Genomic DNA, 17627 nt, shown 5'->3' on the forward strand with positions numbered 1-17627 from the left:
AAATCTCTGCCAGCCTGAGAACACCGGTGGGGTTTGCTGGAGACCCCAGCTAAAAGGACCCTCATTGGGCAGGGCCTTGAGAGCTACATGCCAGGGAGAATTCAGATCTCTGTCAGCCCCAGAACACTGGCGGGGGTGACTGGAGGCCCCAGTTGGGAGGTCCCTCACTGGGCAACATCCTGAGACCTCCATGCCAGGGAGAACTCAAATCTCTGTCAGCCTGAGAACACCGGTGGGATTGGCTGGAGACCCCAGCTAAAAGGACCCTCATTGGGCAGGACCTTGAGAACTACGTGCCAGGGAGAATTCAGATCTCTGTCAGCCTCAGAACACCAGTGGGGGTGGCTGGAGGCCACGGTTGGGAGGTCCCTCACTGGGCCAGACCATGAGGCCTCCATGCCAGGGAGAACTGAAATCTCTGTCAGCTCCAGAACACTGGCAGGGGTGGATGGAGGCCTCGGTTGGGAGGTCCTTCTCTTGGCAGGACCTCAAGACCTCCATGCCAGGGAGAATCCAAATCTGTCATCCTGAGAACACTGGCGGGGTTGGCATAGCAAGGTGTTCTACCAAAATGTGGCCGCACTGGGTCTTTAAGAAGGTCTGTGATCCATTCCTTCTCACTGGGCGGGACCTCCCAACCAGGGCCTCCAGCCACCCCCACCAGTATTCTCGGGCTGGCAGAGATTTGAATTCTCCCTGGCATGGAGGTCTGGAGGTCCCGCCCAGTGAGGGACCTCCCAACCGGGGCCTCCAGCCACCCCCACCAGTGTTCTGGGGCTGACAGAGATTAGAATTCTCCCTGGTATGGAGGCCTCGAGGTCCCGCCCAGTGAGGGACCTCCCAACAGGGACCTCCAGCCACCCCCGCTGGTGTTCTCAGGCTGACAGAGATTTGAATTCTCTTTGGGAGGGAGGTCTTGAGGTTCCATTCAGTGAGGGACCTCCCAACCGGGGCCTCCAGCCACCCCCGCCAGTGTTCTGGGGCTGACAGAGATTTGAATTCCCCCTGATATGGAGGTCTCGAGGTCCTGCTCAGTGAAGGACCTCCCTACCAAGGCTTCCAGCCACCCTCGCCCGTGTTCTGGGGCTGACAGATATTTGAATTATCTTTGGGATGCAGTTCTTGGGGTCCCTTCCAGTGAGGGACCTCCCAACCGGGGCCTCCAGCCACCCCCGCCAGTGTTCTGGGGCTGACAGAGACTTGAATTCTCTCTGGCATGGAGGTGTCAGGGTCTGACCCAGTGAGGGACCTCCCAATCAGGGCTTCCAGCCACCCCCGCTAGTGTTCTGGGGCTGACAGAGATTTGAATTCTCCCTGGCATGGAGGTCTGGGGGTCTGGCCCAGTGAGGGGCCTCCCAACTGGGGCCTCCAGCCACCCCCGCCAGTGTTCTGGGGCTGACAGAGATTTGAGTTCTCCCTGGCATGGAGGCCTGGAGGTCCAGCCCAATGAGGGTCCTTTCAGCTGGGGCCTCCAGCCACCCACACCGGTGTTCTCAGGCTGACAGAGATTTGAATTCCTGGAATGAGTTCCCATGCGCAGGAGCAAGGAGCCATCTTTGCTGTTTGTGCAACTTAGTCGTTACAGCCCGTGGGCTTTGGAGAATCCATACCTACCAGGGGCAGAAGGGATCTATCAGCACAGCACAGCTACTCTACAAAATCTTAGAAGGCAGATTCTTTTACCAGGTTCCTGATCCATTCCTCCTTACTGGGCAGGACCTCGACAACTCCTTCCCAGGGTGAATGTAAATCTCTGTCAGCTTGAGAACACCGGTGGGGTGGTGGAGGCCGCAGGTGGGAGGTCCCACCCAGTGAGGAGGAAAGAATCAGGGATCTGCTGAAAGAACCTGCCTGGCCACTATTTGGTAGAGCAGTTGTGATGTGCTGGGGAATCCCTTCCACCCCCAGTCGTTTTGGACTCTCCAAAGCTGGCCCCACCCTCTCCCCCAGGCCCCAGTTGGAAGGACTCCCACTGGGTGGGAACTCCGGAACTCCCTCCCAGGGAGAATTCAAATTTCTGTCAGCCCCAGACACCGGTGGGGTAGCTGGAGGCCCTGGTTGGGATGAACAGATTGGGAATCCCCTTAAAGAATCTGTCTGGGGCCGGTCACGGTGGCTTATGCCTGTAATCCCAATACTTCGGGAGGCCCAGCAGGGAGGATCACTTGAGGTCAGGGGTTCCAGACCAGCCTGGCCAACATGGTGAAACCCCATCTCTACTAAAAATAAAAAAATTCACTGTGAGTGCTGATGGGCACCTGTAGTCCCAGCTACTTGGGTGGTTGAGGCAGAAGAATTGCTTGAACCTGGAATGTGAAGGGTGCAGTAAGCCAAGATCACGCCATTGCACTCCAGCCTGGGTGACAGAGCAAGACTCCTTCTCAAAAAAAAAAAAGAGAGAGAGAGAATCTGAGCACATGTTGGTAGAGTAGAGCAGCTGTGCTATGCTAGGGATCCCTTCTACCCCATCAGTTTGCACTGTCCAAAGCCCACAGGCTGGAATGGCTGTGTCGCCCAAGCAGTAAAGACGGCCGACAGCTCCTCCCCTGGGAAACTCATCCCAGGGAGCTCCAGCGTCCTTGGCACAAGCTGGCAAGTATTGGCTGAAATGACAGGTGCCCTGGAGAAATTTGAAAGGGTTATCCACATACAGTTGCTGATTATTTTCTCAATTTTCCTGAGATGTTGTTATCATTCTTTGACTCTCCTGTCTATAGTCAGACATTTGGCTCTCAGAGGTGACTTTCTGGCTGAAGAATGTGGATTCGTCACTGTCTTGTGCTCAATGTAGAGGGGGCTCTGTAATTCCAGAAATGTCCATATCTGATGAAAGAAAGCAAAGAAGAATGACACAACAAGAGATATGTACCATATTCATAAGTAGATTCAATGCTATTAAGATGTCAGTTCTTTCCAATGTATAGATTCAATGCAATTCCAATCTAAATGAAAATGTTTATATGGAGAGGCAAAAGACCTTGAATAGCTAATACCATATTGAAGGAGAAGAACAAACTTGGAGGACAGACGCTACTCAATTTCAAGACTTACTGTAAAGCTACAGTAATGGAGACAGTGTAGTATTAGTGAAAGAACAAATGGATAAAATGAGATAGAGAGTTCACAAATAGAAACACATTAATACATTCGATTAATTTTTGACAAAATGGTAAAGGCATTATGATGATGAAACAGTTTTCTCAGGAAGGGCTGCTGGAATACCTGGATATCCACATGCAAAAAAAATAAATCACAGACCTTACACCCCCACCGAAATTAACTCAAAATGGCTCAGCAACATAAATATACAAAAAACTATAAAATGTATAGAAGATAATATAGAAGGAAATATAGATTATCTTGAGTTTAATGATGACCTTTAGAAAAAATGCCAAAGTTGAAGTCAATAGAAGAAAGAACTGGTAAGCTGGACTTGATGAAAATGTAACATTTTTACACCATTAAAGACACTGAAAGAAAAGAGAAACCACAGATGGAAAAAACAATTTGCCAAAACATATCCGATTAAGAACTATTATTCAAAACATATTAGTATTCTTAAAGCTGAGCAGTAAAAGACATGAGCTAAAGACCTTAACAAGTACCTCACCAAGTAAATTATACAAATGGAAAATAAGCATATGTAATGAGGCTACACATAATATTTCCTCAGAGAAATGCAACCATGAGATGCCACTGCACACGGATTAGAATAACCAAAATCTAGAACCACTGACAACATCGAATGCTGGCAAGGATGTGGAGCAAGAGGAAACTTCATTCATTGCTTGTGGGAATGCAAAATGGTGCAGCCACTTCTTGAAAGTTGTATTCTATGTACCTCAACAGCATGGCCTTCACTGTTCATATTTCTATTATCATTTTGGTCGACCACTTAACCAAGGTCTAATAAGTTCCACAAGTTTCCTCATCTTCCTGTCTTCTTTGCCTATCACCCAGTTCCAAAGCAAATTCTGCATTATCAGGTATTTTTATAACAAAACCCCACTCCTTGGTACCAATTTCTGTGTTAGAAACACAGAATAACACAGAAAAGAGCAACACGGAAAAACACAAATTTTTGTGTTGCTATAAAAACATAGCTGAGACTAGGTAATTTATAAGGAACAGAGGTTTGTTTGGCTCACAGTTTTGCAGGCTGTAGAAGAAGCATGGCAGTGGCACCTGTGCAGCATCTGGTCAGGGACCCAGAAGGCTTTTACTTGTGGCTAAAGGTGAAGAGACAACAGGTATGTCACACATGGCTAGAGAGGTAGGAAGAGAGGGGAGAGGTGCCACACTGTTTTAAACAACCATCTTTCATGTAATGCAGTGAGAACTCACTCATTAGTGAAAAGAGGGCAAAAAGCTATTCAGAAGAGATCAACCACCATGACCCAAACACCTCCCACTAGGTCCCACCTCCAACGTTGGGGATCAAATCTCGACACAATATTTGGAGGGTACAAATTTGCAAACAATATCACTCTCTTTTTGTCTTTAACTTTGGACGATTTGATTATAGTGTATCTTGTTGTGAGTCCCTGGATTCACCTTATTTGGTTTCCTATGGGCTTTCTGGATCAGGCTTTCTGTTTTCTTCCCCATGCTTGATAAATTCTCTGTCATTATTCCTTTAAACATTTTTCTGTTCCTTTCTTCCTTACTTCTTCTTCAGGCGTGCCAATAATGCGTAAGTGCTCCTGCTTGATGGTGTCCCATAACTCTCTAAAGTTGTCTTCACTCCATTTGCATTATCTTTTTTTCTGATCCTCAGATTAGATAATTTCCAGTGACCAGTCTTAAAGTTCACTGATAGATTCTATTAATGGACACCTCTATTAAATTTTTTCAGTTCAGTTACAGTACACTTTAGATCTATGATTTGTTTGACATTATTGTATAACATTTTTCCTTTTCTTGAAGTTCTCAGCTTGTTCTTGCAAAGCTATCTTGACCTCAGTGATTATTGTTGTGACCATTATTTGGAAATCTCTGTCAGATAAATTACATATCTTCACTTCACTCGGGTGCTGGAGATTTATCTTGTTTTCTTACTTTGAATATATTTCCCTGTTTCTTCATTTTTCCTCGACTCTCTCTGTTGGCTCCTGTGCATTTGATAAGACTGGCCTCATGTAGGAAAAGGATCTCACCAAACTTTCCAGCCAGAGATCTTCAGGTACCTCTCAAATCCTTGTGTGCTATAGTGTTGACTCTTTTTGGTGGCTCCCTGGAACTTAGGATGTGCCACGCCTTGTCAGTAACCAGAAACTGGTTAAGGTAGGAGCCAGACAATCCAGATGTAGCTAAAAAGCTAGAAGGCTGGATGAGTGTTTCAGTTCTTTCTAGCTACATGATGAAGATTAGTATGGACATTCATCTCCCACTCTCTCTCCATTAAGCTTGGTAGAGGATCTGTGACAAACACACATGTGCACACTCTGGATGCAGCCTCTGATCCTGAGGAGATAGCTTCTGAATGTGGGCCCATTGTATGCTTCCTTCTTTGTCTTCTATGGTCTAAATACATTCAAAAATACAAAATCCTGTCGACTCACAGAGCAAAGTTGTTAAGAAAACAGTTCCTTGGGCACTAACTATAGAGGTTATGGAATTTGATGCATAATCAAGCTCCTTCTGGGAAGAATGGGTAGGCTTGGATTTATTACTGGGTTGAACCCGACATAAGACTGGTAGTGTCAAACTATGGTTCCATCTGCCAGATGAATTATACTTTGTATGCCACATTAGCCCCCATGATGCCAGTATTTAAATACAAAGCTAGAAATGATTAATAGAGTGAGAAAGCATGTTGAAAGCTCAGATAGGCTGAAAGCTAGGCAACTTACATTAAACAGTAAACTAAGCTGTGAAGGCAAAAAAAAAAAAAAGTTCTTAAAGGAAATTAAACAGGCTACTCCAGTGAATGCACAAATGATAAGTACAATGGTATTATTGCTGATGTGAAGAAAGTTTTAGTGGTCTGGATAGAAAATCAAATGAGCCGCAACATTTCATTAAGCCAAAGTGGAATCCAGAGCTAAGCCCTGACATTCTTTAATTCTATGAAGTCTGAGACAGGTGAGGAGGCTGCAGGAGACAAGTTTAAAGCTAGCAGAGGTTGATTCATGAGGTTTAAGAAAAGAATCTTCATAACATAAAAGTGCAAGGTGAAGCAGCCAGTGCTGATAGAGAAGCTGCAGCAAATTATCCAGAAGATCTAGCTAAGATCATTGATGAGGGCGGTTATGCTAAATAACAGATTTTCAATGTAGACAAAACAGCATTACATTGGAAGAAGAGGATACCTAAAACTTTCACAGCTATAGAGGAGAAGTCAATGCCTGGCTTCTAATCTTCAGAGGACAGGCTGACTCTCTATGTACTGGCTAATGCAGCTGGTTACATTAAAACATTAAAGGCAATACTCATTTACCATTCTGCTACATTTTTAAGTTCTTCTAAACCTATGCTACCTATTCTCTATAAATGAAACAACAAAGCCTGGATGAAAACACATCTGTTTACAGTATGGTTTACCAAATATCTTAAGCACACTGTTGAGACCTATTGTCCAGAAAACACGTGTGTGTTTGTGTGTGCGTGTGTATACGTGTATGTGTGTGTGTGTATGTGTATATATATGTGTGTGTGTATATATATATATATATATATATATCTTTTAAAATATTACTGCTCATTGACAATGCACTCATAACCCAAGAGCTCTGATGGAGTTGTACAAATAGATTAATGTTGTTTTCATGCCTGCTAACACAACATTCATTCTGAAGCCCATGGATCAAGGACATTTTGTTATTTAAGAATACATTTTGTAAGCCTATAGCTGCCATAGACAACGATTCTTCTGTGTATCTGCACAAGGCAAATTAAAAATCATCTGGATTTTTTAAGAAATAAATCACTATTCTAGATGAAATTAAAGATATTTGTGAGTCCTTGGAGGAGGTCAAAATATGAAGTTTGGAAGAAGTTGATTTCAGCCCTCATAGATAGCTTAGAGGGTTTCAAGACTTCAGTGGAGAAAGTAACTGTGAGTGTGGTGGAACTAGCGAGAGAACTAAAAGTAAAATGGGAGCCTGAGCCTGTGACTGAATTTCTGCAGTTTCATGATCAAACTCGAATGTACTAAAAGTTGTTTCTTATAGCCATCCATCTGAGATGGAATCTATTCCTTGTGAAGATACCGTAAACACTGTTGAAATGACAAACAAACAAAAAAAACTATCTTATTATACAAACTGAGTTGATAAAGCAGTGGCAGCATTAGATAGGATCGACTCTCATTTTGAAAGGTGTTTTACTGTGAGGTAAAATGCTATCAAACAGCATGGCACACTACATATAAATCTTTCACCCAAGGAATCAATTGATGCAGCAAACTTTACTGTTGTCTCATTTTAAGAAATTGCCACAGCCACCTCGATCTGCAGCAACCACCACCTTAATCATTCAGCAGCCATCAACACAGAGGAAAGACTCTTTATCAGCAAAAATAAAAATTAACTGAAGGCTCAGATGATCATTTACATTTTTAGCAATAAAGTAGTTTTTAAAGTATGTAATTGTAGACACAAGGCTATTGCACACTTCATAGACTATGGTATAGTATAAACAACTTTTATATGCAGTGTAAAACCAAAAATTCAAGTTCTTGTTACATTGTGGTTGCCTGGAACCACACCTGCAATATCCCTGAAGTACGCCTGTACAAGAAAATATGGATAACATACTAAAATAAATTTGGGAAACAATTCATTAACAGAATGATAGTTCTGAAGTAGAAATAGATATGATAACAAAAAACAAATAGAAATTCTAGATATAGAGAATACAACAAACTAAAAATTTAATACAATGCTTCAGCAGCTGATTTTATTAGCAGAAAAAAAAAATCAGTGAGCTTAAAGAAAAAACATTTGAAATGATTCCATCAGGGGAAAAACAACAACAACAAAAAAGAATAATAAATGCATATGGCAATTGTGGGACTCAATCAAACAACCCAACTTTCATATAATATCAGTTTCTGAAGGAGAAGAAAAAGAAAAAGGCCTAGAAAGCATATTTAATGAAATAATGACTAAAAATTTCCCAAACATGAAGAATGATGACAACATTGAGGCACGAAAACTGCAGAGGTCATGAATCCATTTCAATCCAAGAGGAGTTTATCAACACACATCACAATGAAGTTATTAAAAATGAAAAACAAAGAGTACTGAAAACAGCAAAAAAAACAAGAAATACATCACATTCAAGGGAGCTTCAATATGGCTTTCAGTGGATTTCTCTGCAGAAAACCCTACAGTCCACAAGAGAGAGGGATGATGTATTCAAAATGCTAAAGCAAACAAGCAAGCAAACAAACAAAAATGCCAATCAACAATACTGTGCCTGGCCGGGTGAAGTGGCTCATACCTGTAATCCCAGCACTTTGGGAGGCTGAGGCAGGTGGATCAGGAGGTCAGGAGTTCAAGACCAGCCTGGCCAACATGATGAAACCCCATCTCTACTAAAAATACAAAAATTAGATGGGCATGGTGGCATGGGCCTGTAATCCCAACTACTTGGGAGGCTGAGGCAGGTGAATTGCTTGAACCTGGCAGGCGGAGATTGCAGTGAGCAAGCTTGAACCTGGGAGGTGAGATCACACCACTGCACTCCAACCTGGGTGGCAGAGCAAGACTCCATCTTGAAAAAAAAAAATGCTGTGCCTAGCAAAGCTGTCCTGTAGAAATGAGGGAGAGGGACATATAAAAACCTTTCTATACAAAGAAAAAACCTTAAAAAGTTTATAATCAATATCCTTGATTGATGAGAATTACTAAAGGAAGAGCCTTACATTGAAATAAAAGCCTAAATAGTAAGAAAAAAACATATAAAAGTAAAAAGCTTCAATGCTATCTGTAATACACAGTTATGCTCAAAATGCTTTAATATTCTAAGGGTGGTTTGTAAAGCAATTTTATCCCTACTAGTAGGGTTAGCAGACAAAGCTGTTGAAAATAACTGTAGATACAATAAATTGTTAAGGTATATAAATATGAAATAAAAGTGTAAATTTTGACATACAATTGTACAATTGTATGGGAGAGAGAATGAAAATGTAGACTTTTGGATGCAATTAAAGAGAAGTTGTTATCAGAAGTTGTTAGAGTAGTTTGTTATAAGAATATGATATTTTATGTAAGTTTCATGATAACCACAAAACAAAACCTATCATAACTGCACAAAATAAAAAAGTTTATTTTGCAATTTATCCAAAATTTTAAAGCATGCCACCACAGAAAGCCATCAAGCTATAAAAGAGTTCAGCAAGAGAGAAAATGGGAACAAAGAACTTATAAAACAATCAGAAAAAAAATTACAAAGTGGCAGTAGCAAGTCCTTCCCTATAAATAATTACCTTGATAGTAAGTGCATTACATTGTCAAATAAAAGGACATAGAGCATCTCAATGGATAGAATAAAAAACAAGATTCAATCATGTGCTGCCTACAAGAGACTCACTTTACTAGTCAAGACATATACAGGCTGAAATTGAAAAGATGAAAAAAGATATTCCATGCAAATGGAAACTAAAATAGAGCACGGGGAGCTATACTTATTATTAAAACAAATAAACTAAGTCAAAACCTATAAAAGAGATAGGGTTCACTGCATAACGCTGATAAAGGAGTTAATTCATCATGAAGACATAATACTTGTAAATATATATGCACTCAAGGTCACAAGGCCTAAATTCATAAAGCAATTATTAAATAATCTGATGAGAAAAATATACTGCAATACTATAATAGTAGGAGACCTCAATACCCCAATTTCAACCATAGAAAGATCATTTAGAAAGATAATAAACTAAGAAACATTAGATTTGAATTACACTTTGGAGCAACTGGATCTAACAGATATACCCAGAACATCCTATCCAACAGCAGAAGTGTACATGTTCTTCTGAAATGTGGGTGGAACATTCTCCAGTATATATCATATGTTAGGCCACAAAACAGATCTTAACAAATATTAGAGAATTGAATTATAGAAAGAAAATTTTTGCATCCCAAGGGCATAAAGCTAGAAATCAGTCACAGAAGAAATCTTGAAAAATACATAAAATGGCAAAATTTAACATATTCATAAAAGGCTCATGAGTTACAGAAAAAAATAAAAAAACATATTTTAAGACACACAAAAATGAAAACACAACACACCAAAACTTGCAGAATGTACCTAAATCAATCATTATACCTCAATGAACTAGATGACAAACAAAGCCAAGAATTAGCAGAAATAAGAAAATAGCAAAGATTAAAGTGGAAATAAATAAAATAGATATGAGAAACCCAACGGAAAGAATTAATACTGAACTTTTTTTAAGGCGATAAACAAAATCAACCAATCCGTATCTAGACTAACTAGAAAAAGGACTATTCCAACAAATAAGATTAGAAACGAAATAGGAGAAATTACAACTTTTAACTCTAAAATACAAAGGATTACAATTGTTCATATAATGAATATTTGTATGCCAACAACTTGGATAACATAGAAGAAATAAAAACATTTCCACAAATATACAACTTACTAAGACTGAATCAAGAAGAAACAGAAAATCTGAATGGACTAATAAATAATAAGGAAATTGAAGCAGAATTTTTTTTTTTTTGAAGCAGAGTTTCGCTTTTGTTGCCCAGGGTGGAGTGCAATGGCACAATCTCGGCTAACTGCAGCCTCCGCCTCCCAGGTTCAAGCAATTCTCCTACCTCAGCCTCCCAAGTGGCTGGGATTACAGGTGCCCACCACCACACCCATCTGATTTTTTGTATTTTTTGTAGATTTAGTATTTTTGTATTTTTAGTAGAGACGGGGTTTCACTATGTTGGCCAGGCTGGTCTCGAACCCCAGACCTCAGGCAATCCACCCGCCTCAGCCTCCCAAACTGCTAGGATTACCAAGCCCAGCCTGAAGCAGAAATTAAAAGCCTCCCATGAAAGAAAAGCATAGGACCGGAAGGCTTCACTGCTAAATTCTGACAAACCTTTAAAAACTAATACTAATTACTCTTAAACTCTTTCAAAAAAGTTAAAGAGGAAATACTTCCAAACTCATTTTATGAGGCTACCATCATTCTGATACCAAAGACAGACAAGGACACTACAAGAGATGAAAATACTAGGCCAATGTCAGTAACAAGCCCTGATGAAAAATTCTTCAACAAAATATTAGCAACCAAATTTAAGAATATATGAATGGAATCATTCACCATGATCAAGTGGGATTTATCCTTTGGATGCAAGTTGGTTTCAACATATGCATATGAATACATGTGATAAAATGCATGAACAAAGTCAAAGACAAAAATCATATGATTCTCTCAATAAATGCAGAAAAAGCACATGACAAAATTTAAAACTCTTTCATAATGAAAGCTCTCAACAAATTAAGTGTAGAGAAAATGTATCTCAACACAAAAAAAGAACCATGCATGACAAGCTCTTAGCTAACATTATTCTCAACAGTAAAAAGTTGAAAGCTTTTCCTCCATATTCAGGGACAAGACAATGATGACCACTCTCACCACTTCTTTTCTTCATAACAGTGGAATTCCTGGGCAGAATAATTAGATAAAAAAAGAAAAGAAAAGCATCCTACTCAGAAAAAAAATAAGTGAAATTATCTCTAATTGCAGACAACATGATCCTGTATACAGAAAACCCTAAATATTCCACCAAAAACTGTTAGAACTGATGCATGAATTCAATAAGGTTTCAGGATACAAAATAATCTAACAAAGATCAGAAGTGTTTCTGTATACAAATAACAGACTACCTGAAGAAATTAAAAAAAAAAAATCCCAAGTATGATAGCAACACAAATTAAATACTTAGGTGTAAATGTAAGCAAAAAATTAAAAGTCCTGTATATGAAAAACTATAAAACACCAATGAACAAAAATCTTAAAACACAAGTAAATGAAAACAAAAATTCATGCTTGTGGATGGGATGAATTAATATTGTGAAAATGAACAACATACCAAAAGCAACATATTTGATGCAATCACTATCAAAATTCCAATGCCATTCTTTTACAGAAATGGAAAAAAAATCTTGACATTTGTATTGAACAGACCTAAAATAGACAAAATAATCTTGAGCAAAACGAACAAAGCTAGAGACAGCATGCTACCTAATTTTATTACATATTGTAAAACAATTGCAATCCAAATAGCATGGTAGTGGCATACAAACGGACAAATTGGCTAAACAAAATGGAAAACCCAGAAATAAACCCACACACAGTCAACTTATTTTTGACAAAGGTGCCAAGGACATACGATGGCTAAAGGATAGTCTGTTCTACAAATGGTGTTGAGAAAACTGAATATCCACAGGAAAAACAAAGTTAGTCCCTTGACTTACACCACATACTAATATCAATTCCAAATGAAGATTTAAATAGAAGGCCTGAACTGTAAAATTACTAGAAGAAAACATAGAGTTAAAGCTCCACAACACTGGTCTCAGCAATACTGTTTTTGATGTAACCCTGATAGCAGTCAGCAAAAGCAGAAATAGACAAATTTGTTATGGCTTAGTTTTGAATTTCTGGTCATTTACTCAATCTGGTCATTACTTTCCCACACTTCATGGTTACAAGTACCAGCCAAGAGGTGGATCCACCTTCCTACTGCAGTATCTGAAAATTGCTGTCTGTTCTATCCTCTGCCTGACCCTCTCTGGCATTCTTGGGATTTACATTTTGATGGAAATGTAATGCTCTGGAACCCTAGGCATATATGAACCAGAAACATGTATGCAGACTCTACTTACAGACAGCAACATAGTTGGAAATATAGTAATCACAGTTGGATAGGAACAAATATTTTATATCTCTTTTTAGAGATCTGGATTCCACTAAAACAGATTCATGGATGTCAGGGCATTAGGGGTGTGGACTGATAACAAACCTCTCCCTTTCCAGTGCCAAACCAACTTAGAAATAAAAACAAGAGGTCAGATCAATATCCAAATACATTATTCCTCATTATTCCTCACAAAGCTGATTTAGAAACTATGGCTTAATGTTGACCAAAAAAGACTTCTAATATATCCCCCAGCCTTGACTTTAGAACCTGAACAAAAAAAAGTTCATCTGAAGAACAGTCAGTTACCCACCCAGCGTAGGGAGGGTCTGCACCTGCCTTCCACTCCTCCTGTTCAGAATCCAGAGGAGAAAGAGAGACTAGATGTACTCATTGATCACTGAGTAAGTTTGCCTTACTAATAGGCAAACGTGGACCAACGGATTTGATGGGACCAATGGATAAGATTTCCCATCCACCAAATAAGTCACATCTTCCCCTGGCTCTGGGAATGAGCCAGATAAAGGTGAAGAGTTGGCAGTGTTTCTACTCAATATTTGTGAGAAGACTGAAGGTGTTGTCAATGGGTAGATAGAAATGGAATGAGGTGGGAAAGTTTTACTCATTTGACCAACTTCTTTTCATTCATGTAGTATATGCTGAAGGTAGCCGCTAGAAGAATTGACTTCTGGAAAGATGATTCCCCTCACAATTGCTTGATCTTGAGTATTTTTATTTTTGTGTTAAAGAACTGATGTTGGTTTGTGTACACTGAAATAATGGGGGGAAGCTCTGTATGGAAGGAAAAGAAAGTTTCCTTTCTTTTCTAGAACCTTCTGTTCAGGTTATCTGAGTCTCCCTATTCACGGGATGAGTGTCCACAACAAACTCCACAATCCTGTGTCTGGTCATTGAAGGTATGTATCAGAGTGACAAGTGGAAGCATGGTATAAAGAGGAAATATGCATTTGTCAAATGAAATATTAAAATATAAAAAAAAGTTTAAAAGGGAAAAACAGAATGAGAAGGGCAGGGACTTGATTAGAGTTTTGTCAACTGGGACAAACATTGCAGTTTTAGCCAAATATTTGCCATCTTTGTAGTGGAAGACTTTGACATGTAAGTTCTAGATTATACTTTCATTTATAAATAACTGTGTAGCTCAAAGAGACGGCCCCTGTTAGTATCTTAGGCCATCTATTGGAGGTTTACTAAATTCTTCCAAGGCATGTGAGTCAGTGCCCCTCAGCAAAGCAGTGACAAACCTGCTTTTCCCTGGTTTCCCCAACTGTGTAAAGCCTTATTAAAGAATTCCTGAACAATATAAAGTTCCCTCAGCAACACGGAACTTCCCAAGCTCTTGTCTCAGGAGAGAATGTGGATTATAGAAAGATCGTGGGTGTGAGTGGAGTGGGAAGTTATTTAGGTAATAAGATTTTCAGGCTCGGCACAGTGGCTCACGCCTGTAATCCCAGCACTTTGGGTGGCCGAGGCGGGCAGATCACAAGGTCAGGAGATGGAGACCATCCTGGCTGACAGGGAGAAACCCCATCTCTACTAAAAATACAAAAAAAAAAAAAAAAAAAAAAACTAGCCAGGCGCCTGTAGTCCCAGCTACTTGAGGGGCTGAGGCAGGAGAACTGCATGAACCCAGAAGGCAGAGCTTGCAGTGAGCCAATATCTCACCACTGCACTCCAGCCTGGGCGACAGAGCCAGACTGCGTCTCAAAAAAAAAAATAATAAAAAAATAAAAAGTTAAAGAGGCCAAGAAACATCATTTAAAACATGATATAAATTTTCATCAGACATAAAAGATACAAAAATATTTTCATTGAATAAATATTTTTGCATGTCACACATTTAATGGGAAACAAAATATCATGTTAACAGCCTAGTAATACAATTTTATTATTTTTTAGATTTTTTTTGTCAGCACATATTCTTTCTGTTTTGTTTTGCATTTGAGATGGAGTCACTCTGTCACTCAGGCTGGAGTGCAGTGGCACGATCTTGGCTCACTGAAACCTCTGCCTCCCGGGTTCAAGTGATTCTCCCACCTCAGCCTCCTGGGTAGCTGAGACTACAGGCATGCACCACCACACCCAGCTAATTTTTGTATTTTTAGTAGAGACAGGATTTCCCCATATTGGCCAGGCTGGTCTTGAACTCCTGACCTCAAGTGATCCACCCGCACTGGCCTCCCAAAGTGCTGAGAATACAGGCATGAGCCACTGCAGCCAGCCAGCACATATTCTTGTTATGCTTTTAAAGCTAGTTATTGATTTAGATTTTACTCATTAGTAGCTTCTAGTGCAGAAGCTATAGAGCAGCAGTCCCCAGCCTTTTTGGCACCAGGCACCAGTTTTGTGAAAGATAACTTTTCCACAGATGGTGGTTTGGGGGATGGTTTCAGGATGATGATTCAAGCGCATTACATCTATTGTGCACTTTATTCCTATTATTACTACACTGTAATACATAATGAAATAATTACACAACTCATCATAATGTAGAATCAATGGCAGTCCTGAGCTTGTTTTTCTGTAACTAGATGGTCCCGTCGTGAAGAGATAGGAGACAACGACATATCATCAGTCATTAGAGTCTCATAAGGAGCATGCAACCTAGATCCCTTGAACGTGCAATTCACAATAGGATTTTCACTCCTGTGAGAATCTAATGCCTTTGCTGATCTGACAGGAGGCAGAGCTCAGGTGATAATGTGAGCAACGGGGAGTGGCTGGAAATACAGATGAAGCTTCACTCGCTTGCCTGCCACTCACCTCCTGCTGTGCAGCCTGGTTCCTAACAGGTCATGGACCTGTCTGTGGCCTGGGGATTGGGGACCCCTGCTATAGAGGATTCAGATTTAAATTCAGAAGTTAGAATGAAAAATAATTATATTCTTTATCTAAATGATTTCACAGTTAACTAAGAGAAAGTCAGTATATGTTGAAAACTTTATCAGTGTTAATATGAATGAAAAATATGTACAATATGCAATTACTATTAAATATAATTTGCCATAGTTGCACACTGAATTCATTGTCATGGCAGTTAAGTATCAGAGCTTCTGGTTTCTCACTCTTCATTCACGTATTCAGCAGCCATGTGCTAAGGTACTAGGACAAGCACTGGAATTACAAGATAAAGATGATACTGTCCACCCCTCAAGAACTGTATGCTATGATCTGAAAAAACAAACAGGCAATTCCCATACAGAGTCATACATACAATGACAGGCATAAGACAGCACTTATTGGAAGACATAGAAGGGATACTAGCCCAGGTTTGTGTCAATATTGTAGGCTTTTTGGTAGAGGCAATTCATAGGTTGATATCTGAAGGGGAAGGAAAACATATGTAGGATAGAGGGAAGAAGTAAATGCAAAGAGCTGGAGGTGAAGATGATCACTGTGGAGCTCCATGTAGTCTAGTTTGGCTGGATGCTAGAACAAAGGTGCTGAGTATGGTAAGTGGCAAAAGTTAAGACTGAATAACTTGACAAGAACCACACTGATGTGAGAGTTTTGATTCCATGCTAAGGAATTTTCAACTTTTCCCCGGGGCAAAGGTAAACCAATGACAAAGTCAATGACTAGAGATTTAAAATGTCACTGGTCAAGTGACTGCTTGTGACGTGTAATTGCTTAACTAATTCTTGTCACATGAGTGTGGGGGCTGTTAGCCTTAAATCACTGCCTTAACCTTGACAAGCTGATGATGCCTTTGTTTTCTGAGAACAGTTTCAGTGTGCAGGCTGACACTTTTATAGGGGTGGCAGAAGAAAAGTGTAGGGCCAGAAAAAAAGGGATACACAGACTTCTTGCGATTTTTTTAAAGCTATGGAACATGATGAATTAACAAAGCATAAGTATACCCTTCACGACGAATGTTTATGTTTCCACATCTTTCACTAGATGTGTGTAAGAAAAAATATTTAATGTAGCATTTATTAACCAAGCAATTGAGAGGAATACCGTTCACTACTTAGAGTTTATTTCAGAAATCAACGATTTGAATTTAATTCATAAATTTTGGCAACATACCTTCATCTAGCTCTTGAACACCTGCAGCATCTGAAATAAATCAAATATTACTTATAATGTTTCAGTCAAACAAGAGACATTATCATGTAAACCCACTGTAAGTCAAGGAGCATCTGTACTGTAGATTGATCATCCCTAATCTAAAAATCTGAAATCCAAAATGCTCTACAATCTGAAACTTTTTGAGCACGGACATGACACCACAACTGCAATGTTCCACACCTGACCTCATGTGACAGGCTCTGGTGAAAACAGTAAAAACTTTGTTACCTGCAAATAATTACTGTAAAACATTGTAGAGAATTACGTTCAGGCTATGTGCATAAGCTGTATATGAAACATAAATGAATTTCATGTTTTGACTCAGGTACCATCCCCAAGACATTTCATTAGGTATATACAAATATTCCAAAATCTGAAAAAAATCTACTTTTGGTCCCAAGCATTTTGGACAAGGGATATTTAACCCGTCCTACTGGAAAAATAAAATTCCTTTTCAGTATGACAGAAATTAAGAGATCAGCTTACCAAACTTGAACGCTGCAGGATTTTTGCAAGCTGCTCAATTTGGTCATCCTGTGTTTTAATCATTTTTCTCATCATGGCATTTTCTACTTCAAGCCTAAAATGTGCATTTTAAAATAATTACTCTCACACGTAATTTTTTTAAATCATGTAAATTCTAAA

General features: G+C 39.7%; 1 protein-coding gene across 1 annotated transcript in view; it reads right to left on the reverse strand.

Annotated features, from left to right (window-relative positions):
- Positions 1 to 1399: 1399 nt before the first annotated feature.
- The window catches only part of LOC129030780 (ankyrin repeat domain-containing protein 36C-like), a 175447-nt gene continuing 159219 nt past the window's right edge, over positions 1400 to 17627 (reverse strand). Inside the window, exons 104-106 of the mRNA XM_063649066.1 lie at positions 17469 to 17562; positions 16941 to 16970; positions 1400 to 2823 (exon numbers count right to left, since the gene is read on the reverse strand). Coding sequence (XP_063505136.1) covers positions 16947 to 16970; positions 17469 to 17562 — 118 coding nt within the window. The 3' untranslated portion in view covers positions 1400 to 2823; positions 16941 to 16946. The remainder of the gene's footprint in view (positions 2824 to 16940; positions 16971 to 17468; positions 17563 to 17627) is intronic.

The sequence above is a fragment of the Pongo pygmaeus genome, chromosome 12 (assembly GCF_028885625.2).
Source record: "Pongo pygmaeus isolate AG05252 chromosome 12, NHGRI_mPonPyg2-v2.0_pri, whole genome shotgun sequence".
Classification (NCBI taxonomy): Eukaryota; Metazoa; Chordata; class Mammalia; order Primates; family Hominidae; genus Pongo; species Pongo pygmaeus.